This window comes from Melospiza melodia, chromosome 27 (genome assembly GCF_035770615.1).
Source record: "Melospiza melodia melodia isolate bMelMel2 chromosome 27, bMelMel2.pri, whole genome shotgun sequence".
Classification (NCBI taxonomy): domain Eukaryota; kingdom Metazoa; phylum Chordata; class Aves; order Passeriformes; family Passerellidae; genus Melospiza; species Melospiza melodia.
The window spans coordinates 8572454-8580834 of NC_086220.1; the positions used below are offsets into that span (position 1 = coordinate 8572454).

General features: G+C 47.8%; 1 protein-coding gene across 3 annotated transcripts in view; it reads left to right on the forward strand.

Moving 5' to 3' along the window:
• NFYC (nuclear transcription factor Y subunit gamma) overlaps positions 1–5325 on the forward strand; it is a 29702-nt gene extending 24377 nt beyond the window's left edge. For 2 of the 3 annotated variants that reach the window (XM_063177377.1, XM_063177376.1), the window contains exons 8-10: positions 3046–3153; positions 3857–3916; positions 4493–5325. In XM_063177377.1, the coding sequence (XP_063033447.1) occupies positions 3046–3153; positions 3857–3916; positions 4493–4612 (288 nt within the window). In that variant the 3' untranslated portion in view covers positions 4613–5325. The remainder of the gene's footprint in view (positions 1–3045; positions 3154–3856; positions 3917–4492) is intronic. The other variant, XM_063177378.1, reaches the window with a different exon arrangement.
• The last annotated feature ends 3056 nt before the right edge of the window (positions 5326–8381 follow it).

The following is an 8381-nucleotide window of genomic DNA, read 5'->3' on the forward strand; positions in this document are numbered from 1 at the left end:
CTTTTTCTTCTCTTCATTTTCTTGTCCTTTTCTTTCTTTTCTTTTTTCTCTTCTTTTCCTTATGAAAATCTCTCTGAGAGATTTGTTCCTCAAAGAATTATGGAAAATCTCCAGCAGATCCTCAGCAAGAAAAGAACAGCTCAGATTTATCTCCAGGAACTCCAGAAAGGGGCTTGGACATCTCTTGGGAGCAAGAATTCCTTACAAAGGAGCCAAAACCTCCTGAAGAAAATCCAGGGGGATCCTTTGGGAAGTGATGCTGTGGTTTTGGACAGACTGGAGGCGTTTTGGGGTCTGGTTTTGACCAAGAATTTGCTTTTTTCTCCCTCTTTCCTGGCATTGTGGGAGAACAGGGAGCTGTGGCTGCTCCCCAGGAGCTGCCAGGGGTTGGAGTTTGGAATCTTTTCGGGAATACCTGCATCTCTGACAGCTCCAAGACTGAATTTGGGATGGAATAATCCAAATTTCCAGCCACCCATCCAGCAGAAATCCTATTTGCCTGCAACCAAGAGGATTTTTCTATTGAAGAGCCACAGTTGGTGCTGAAGGAACTTCCAGCAAGTGAAATAAAATAAAACTTGGAGAAAAACTTGGATTTGGCTCCACAGAATTCCAGTCCTTGATCTGTTCTGCTCTTCCTGCTTTGCTTTTATTTTTTTCCCTTTATTTTTTTCCTTTTATTTCCTTTCTCTTTTGGCACAATCAGAGCCATCTTCTGTCAGCTCTGTGCACTCTGAGGGCTCAGAATGAATCTTGGATCACCCAAACAGAGTTGGAAACTCTCCTGAAACTGGAATTACCTCTGGAATGTTGAGAGCATCTTACTCCTGATTTTCCACATGTTCCTGCTGCTGTGCACACTCCCTGCTGCTCTTTATTCCAGAAATAAAGTGGAAAAGTGAATTTTTAACAGGGAAAAACTGGAAGTGAATCCATCAATGAAGTGATAATTGTTTGGCCATATGAATTTTATGTTAAATTTGATCTTTGTCTTACCCAGGCCTCATTTTAGGCAGGTTCTTTTAGAGTTTCCTCTCCTTGCTGAAAGAACTTTTCCCAAATCTCTTCCATCATTTAATGATGTAATTAAAACCTAATTCCCCCAGCATGGAAAACTTGATCTCCCTGCAGTTCTCAAGGCAGAAACAAAATTTTTATTGAATTTTATTGCTCAGGGGGAGTTTTATTTGCTCTTGAAATAGTTTTGGAGCTTTCAGACACAAATGAGAGAGTTGGTGCCAGCACCGTGTGCCAGGCACTTCTTTTATCAGTCAGCAGTTTTTTAGAGTGTTCTGTGTGTTCTTTCTCTTAAAAAGAAAAAAAACCACCTTTTTTTTGGTATGAAATAACCCTTAAAGCTGAATTTCAATGTTGTAAAGTTAAATAACAGAAGGAAAATCCAGCAGTGGTATCTGTGACATTTTTATTGCTCTCAGGTGTGTATTAACTCTATTTTCTTCATGTCCCACATTCCCAAGCATCCAAATTTAGGTGATTTAAGGAATAAATTTGGGGTTGAATCTCTCACACAAATCACAGACACCAAAAAGCTGAAACTTGTGCCAGGTGGGACTTGACAGGTGTGAGCAGAGAGCTGCCTGCAAAGGCTCCAAAAATATCTTTGGGGTTTGAAATCTCTGCTGGCTTTGTTTGTGGGGAAAATTCCTGTTTATTTTTTAATTTTTGGCAGGATATGATTGATAGGGGTGCAGGATTTGATAGGGGTGCAGGATTTGATAGGGGTGCAGGATATGTTAGGCCTTCAAAGCCTCCAAAAATATCTTTGGGGTTTGCCATCTCTGCTGGCTTTATTTATGGGGAAAATTCCTGTTTATTCTTTAATTTTTGGCAGGATATGATTGGTTGGGGTGCAAAATAAGATAGGAGTGCAGGATTTGATAGGGGTTCAAGATTTGATACAGATTTGATGGCAGGATATGTTAGGCCTTCAAAGCCTCCAAAAATATTTTTGGTTTTTGCAATCTCTGTGGGGAAAATTCCTGTTTATTCCTTAATTTTTGGTAGAATATGATTGATTGGGGTGCAAAATAAGATAGGAGTGCAGGATTTGATAGGGGTGCAGGATTTGATAAGGAGTGCAGGATTTGATAGGGATGCAGGATATGTTAGGCCTTCAAAGCCTCCAAAAATATTTTTGGTTTTTGCAGTCTCTGTGGGGAAAATTCCTGTTTATTCTTTAATTTTTGGGAGGATATGATTGATTGGGGTGCAAAATAAGATAGAAGTGCAGGATTTGATAGGGATGTAAGATTTGATAGGGGTGCAGGATCTGATAGGGATGCAGGATTTGATAGGGGTGCAGGATCTGATAGGCCTTCAAAGGCTCCAAAAATATTTTTGGTTTTTGCAATCTCTGTGGGGAAAATTCCTGTTTATTCCTTAATTTTTGGGAGGATATGATTGATTGGGGTGAAAAATAAGATAGGAGTGCAGGATTTGATAAGGGGTGCAGGATTTGATAAGGGGTGCAGGATCTGATAGGGGTGCAGGATATGTTAGGCCTTCAAAGCCTCCAAAAATATTTTTGGTTTTTGCAATCTCTGTGGGGAAAATTCCTGTTTATTCCTTAATTTTTGGGAGGATATGATTGATTGGGGTGCAAAATAAGATAGGAGTGCAGGATTTGATGAGGAGTGCAGGATTTGATAGAGGTTCAGGATATGATTTGGTGTTTTCAGCTCCTAACAGTTGATGTGAAACGCTGCCTCAAAGGAGTAAAACTTAATCCTTGTAACCAAAATTGCTTCCAAATCCTTGAGAAACTGAGCCATTAATATGCTTTAGCTACTAACTGACCCTTCCCAGGCTGGAAAAAAAAGGAGGAATGTGGTGCCTCAGGGATACCCAGGAGCTCTGTGCCCCTGGGGTTTTACCTTTGATTCAGAATTCCGTCGAGCTCCAGGGCAAAGCTCCCCAATAACTCCAGCTCCCGTGGTGGAATCGAGCAGGGAATTTTTGCTGTGTGTTGAGGGTGCAGAGTGACCTGTTTCATTTTCTTTCCCTGCCCCCTCCACCTGTCTCCAGGTGCAGTTGAATGCTGGCCAGCTGCAGTATATCCGCTTAGCCCAACCCGTGTCAGGCACCCAGGTAGTCCAGGGGCAGATCCAGACGCTTGCAACCAATGCACAGCAGGTATGCACTCCACAGAGCTGCCTCCAAGGCTTCTTCCCCAGCTCCTGAAACACCTCTTGGGTTAGGATTCCTACTTTCTTTTCTTGTTTTTGTCAGAGTTTTTATTTTTTTTTTTTTAATTAAAAATGAAGGAGCGTAGCGGAAACCTCCTTTAGGTGTCCGTGAGAGGTGCATGCTGAGCTCGTTTATGTGTGTGTGTGTGTGTGTGGCTCTGGGTGAAGCTCCTGCTGCTTTTGAGCTGCTTGCAGGTAACATTTTGGGCTTATCAACCTTTTCTTTCCTTCTCCTTCTTGCCTGGGTGAGGGAGGAGCCGTGCAGGAAAGGCAGAAACGTCGGGAGCGGCGTTGAGGCTGAGGGATCCTTCCCAGCTGGAAAATACCACACCTGCTAGAGGAAAAAAAATTAATAAAAATCTGGAGGCCACCTTCTCCTTGGGGGGAGCAGAGAGGACATGGTTTTGGGGTCTAAAAGGACCTGGTTTGGGGTCTGGAAGGACCTGGTGTTGGTCTGGAAGGACCTGGTGTTGGTCTGGAAGGTGGTGTTTGGTCTGGAGGTGTCGTGGCTGCCGTTCCTCTCGTGGTTGGGGTGCTGGAAAAGTTGGCTGAGGTTAAAAACCTCTCCCCAGGCAGCAGCAGGATGGTGGTGGTGGGGTTGTGAGCCTCTGGGAAGGGCTGGCAGTGATCAGCTGCTCTTATCTCTGTAGATAACGCAGACGGAGGTGCAGCAGGGGCAGCAGCAGTTCAGCCAGTTCACGGATGGACAGGTAAGAACTGGGGGTCACAAGGGGCTCAGGGTCCTAAGTCCTCATTTTCTTCCTCATGAAACACTGCTGGCCAGCAGCAGGGTAAGGGAATCTTGTGCCAGGTGGCACAAATCCACAATCCAGGTGGATTTTTAAAGTTCTGCTGCCTGTGCTCTGAATTAATCCAATCCCTGGCACTCTGGGTGAAATCCTAAATTCCTAATTCAGGAATAAAAGTTTTAACATCTGGATGTTGTATAAGTATCTTAAATCCTGGAATGGTTTGGGTTGGAAGCACCTTAAAGCTCCAACCATGTGGGGGACACCTTCCACTGTCCCAGGGTGCCCCAAGCCCTGTCCAGCCTGGCCTTGGACTCTTCTCAGGTATCCTGGGACAGCCACAGCTGCTCTGGGAAATCCAGAGGGGCCCTGATGTGAGCCTGGGCATCAGGAATTCCCAGGAGGACTTTGCTGGGAATTAGCAGCAGATTTGGTGGCAGCTCATGGTGGGTTTGGGGTTTTGGGGACCAAATCTGGGGGGGTTCTGGGTGTGCTGAGCACTGACAGAGGTTCCTGTGTCCCCCTGTGTGCCTGCAGCAGCTGTACCAGATCCAGCAGGTGACAATGCCAGCGGGCCAGGACATCACCCAGCCCATGTTCATCCAGTCCACCAACCAGAGCTCGGACACCCAGGCCACACAGGTGACAGGGGACTGAGCAGGGACCTGGGGACAGTCCCCAAATCCAGCCCTGAACCTCTGCCACACCCAGCAACACCCCTGGGACTGAGCCTGTGGCAGGCTCTGCCATCTCCACCTCTCTCTGCTGGCCTTGGGATTATCCAGAATATCCAGGATATCCAGCAGACTCTGCCAAGAATGCAATATTTTTATTTTCCAAACCAATCTTTGTGTATCCAGCTGCTTTTCCAAACCCTGGGAGAAGCTATCCGAAGGGATTTGGAGCATCTCATTGAACAAACGTGGGAAATGTTTTTATTTCTAGGAAAATCCTGAGGGTACTGCTCCTGTCAGAGCTCTATTCCTGCTGTTCTCTTTGTATTTTTTTTCTCTAGGTTTGGTCCTCCCATCTCAGTGGGTTTTAGGGAATTTTTAGTGGGGGGAGTGTGTGTGGTTTAGATTTTTCTCTCCTGCCTCCTTTTTTTGGAGCATTTGCTGTATGCAGGGAATAGGAGGAGGAGGAGGAGGAATTGAAATGAAACAAAATTAAAAAAAAAAAAAAAACAACATTCCTTGTATTATGATTGTATTTTTTAAGAGCAAAAAAAATCCTTGAATTTGGCCTCTGGATTCCAGAAGAACTGATGGAATCTGGACAAAACCCCAACCCTGCTGTTACCTGTTGTCCTGGCTTTGGTCCATGCATGTAATATAAGCTTCAAGAAAGGAAATAAATTTGCTTTTGTCAAATCCTTGTGTGCTGTCCATGAGCTGCTGGGCCTGAATCCCTGGGATTGTTACACCTTGAATCCCTTGGATTGTTACACCTTGAATCCCTTGGATTGTTACACCTTGAATCTCTGGGATTGTCACACCTTGAACCCCTGGGATTGTTACACCTTCAGTCCCTGAGATTGTTACACCTCCAATCCTTGGAGTTGTTACACCTTGAATCCCTGGGATTGTCACACCCTGAATCCCTGGGATTGTTACACCCTGAATCCCTGGGATTGTTACACCTCAAATCCCTGGAACTGTCACACCTTGAATCCCTGGGATTGTTACACCTCCAATCCTGGGATTGTTACACCTTGAATCCCTGGGGTTGTTACACCCTGAATCCCTGGAATTGTTACACCCTGAATCCCTGGAATTGTTACACCTCCAATCCTTGGAGTTGTTACACCTTGAATCCCTGAGATTGTCACACCTTCAATCCCTGAGATTGTCACACCTTGAACCCCTGGGATTGTTACAGCTTCAATCCCTGGGATTGTTACACCTTGAACCCCTGGGATTGTCACACCTTGAACCCCTGGGATTGTTACACCTCAAATCCCTGGAACTGTCACACCTTGAATCCCTGGAATTGTCACACCTTGAATCCCTGTCCCCCTTGTCCCAGCTCAGGTGTCCCCCAGCCTGGGCAGAGGTGCCCCTTTTACCTGGCACAGGTGTCCCTGGTACAATTAACCCCATTTTCCTGGCACAGTTGTCCCAGCCCAGTTTTCCTCCTTTACCTGGCTCAGGTGCCACCCTTTACCTGGCACAGGTGCCTCCTGGTGCCACAGTTTTCCCCTTTACCTGGCGCAGGTGTCCCTGGTACAATTAACTCCTTTTTCCTGGCACAGTTGTCCCAGCACAGTTTTCCTCCTTTCCCTGGCACAGGTGCCACCTGGTGCCACAGTTTTCCCCTTTACCTGGCTCAGGTGTCCCCCTTACCCCATCATAGATGTCCCCTTACCCTGGCACAGGTGCCCCTTGCCAGGCTCAGCGGGAAGGGAAGCAAAGCCTCAGCCTTTGGCTCTCCTGGGGATATTTGTAAATATTTGTAAATATTTGTAAATGTCCCTTTTCCTGATTCCTGAAGGGTTTTTCCCGAATTTTCCGAGATTTTTGGGAGCAGCGGGAGGGAAGGGGAAGGGGAAGGGGAAGGGAAGGGAAGGGAAGGGAAGGGAAGGGAAGGGAAGGGAAGGGAAGGGAAGGGAAGGGAAGGGAAGGGAAGGGAAGGGAAGGGAAGGGAAGGGAAGGGAAGGGAAGGGAAGGGAAGGGAAGGGAAGGGAAGGGAAGGGAAGGGAAGGGAAGGGAAGGGGAAGGGAAGGGGAAGGGAAGGGAAGTTTGCAGCTGTCGGAGCATCGCCGGTGTGTGGAGCAGAGCCGGGATGTGCCAGGCTGGAGCAGCATCCCCTGGGCTGGGAAAAGATGGATTTGGGGTGGAAAAAGAACTTTTCGGGAAAGCTCCGAGAGTGGGATCGGCCACGAGAGGGCTCCCGTGGGAAGGGCTGGAGCGGGACGGGACGGGGATGGGACAGTGGGATGGGACAAGGATGGGACAGCGGGGATGGGACATCGGGATGGGACAGGGATGGGACAATGGGGATGGGACAGCGGCGATGGGACAACCAGGATGGGGCAGGCGGAATGGGAGCTTGGAGCCGCCTTCACTGGAACCGGCCCCTCAGAGGTCCCTCCTTTCCTTGGAACTTGAGAGTCCCTTTCCCTGGAATTGGAGGCTCACAAGTCCCTTTTCCTGGAATTTGGGTGCTCCGAGGTCCCTTCTCCCGATATCTGCATCCCTGTCTCTGCTCCGGGCTGCTGCGGGAAGGGCTGGAGCGGGATGGGAGAGCCAGGATGGGGTTTTGGAGGTCCCTTTCCCTGGAATTTGAGGCTAGGTGGTCCTTTCCCTGAAATTGTGAACTTGGAAGTCCCTTTTCCTGGATTTGGGGGCTTGAGGATCCTTTCTCCCGGTATCTGCATCCCTGTCTCTGCTCCAGGCTGCTGCGGGAAGGGCTGGAACGGGATGGGAGAGCCAGGACGGGGTTTTGGAGGTCCCTTTCCCTGGAATCTGGGGCTCGGAGGTCCTTTCCCTGAAATTGTGAACTTGGAAGTCCCTTTCCCTGGATTTGGGGGCTCGGGGGTCCTTTTTCCCAACATTTGCATCCTTGTCTCTGTTCTGGGCTGGAGCGGGATGGGAGAGCCGGGATGGGAGAGCCGGGATGGGGTTTTGGATCTCTGATCCCACCACCAGAGGAGATGAGTGACCTCCTGTGCCCCCCACAAACCCCTCTGGAAAAGCCTCCCTTGGGTCTGGAGAGCTGGGAATCCGCTTTGTGGGGATGGAGAGAGACCTGGGAGGCAGAGCTGGAGAGCGGAACGGGCGCTGCTCGCCTTTATCAGCCCCCTCAGGCTGCTGAGGAAAAGCTCTTTACTGGGTTTGCTGGAAATTGGTTAAATTTGAATGGGAATAAATCGTTTTAAGGACAGAAAACGGGAGGGAGATGCTGCTCCTCAAGGGAGTTTCCAGCTGTTGCATGAAGTGAATGAAATTCAGCTGGAAATAAAAAAATAAACCCTGTTGAGTGCTGAGGGATCAGAGGGCTGGGGGCGGCCGGGATGATTATTTTAATTCCTGATTGTGTGGAATTGGGGAGGGAAAATGTGGTCATGGTCACGATCAGATACAGAAACCTTCACGATCAGATCAGAAACCTTCACGATCAGATACAGAAAAATAGGGTTTGTTAAAGGCACAGAAACAGTTTCAGAACGGAATTTTCTCCTCGGACACAGATCAGGGCAGAGAGCTGAGTAATAAACATGGTGAGAGTGTGTATTTAATTAACCTCATTATATAAGATGTGGATTTTAATATTGAAATAAACCTTAATGGGGCAAAAAATTATTTTTTGATTTAGGTGATAACAGAGGTAAAGCTCTGCCAGCCCTCCCAGAGGACACTGGGACGGGATGGGTGCTTTGGGGACAGCCAGCACGGTTTGTCACAGGGATTGGAACCCGGGGCATTGA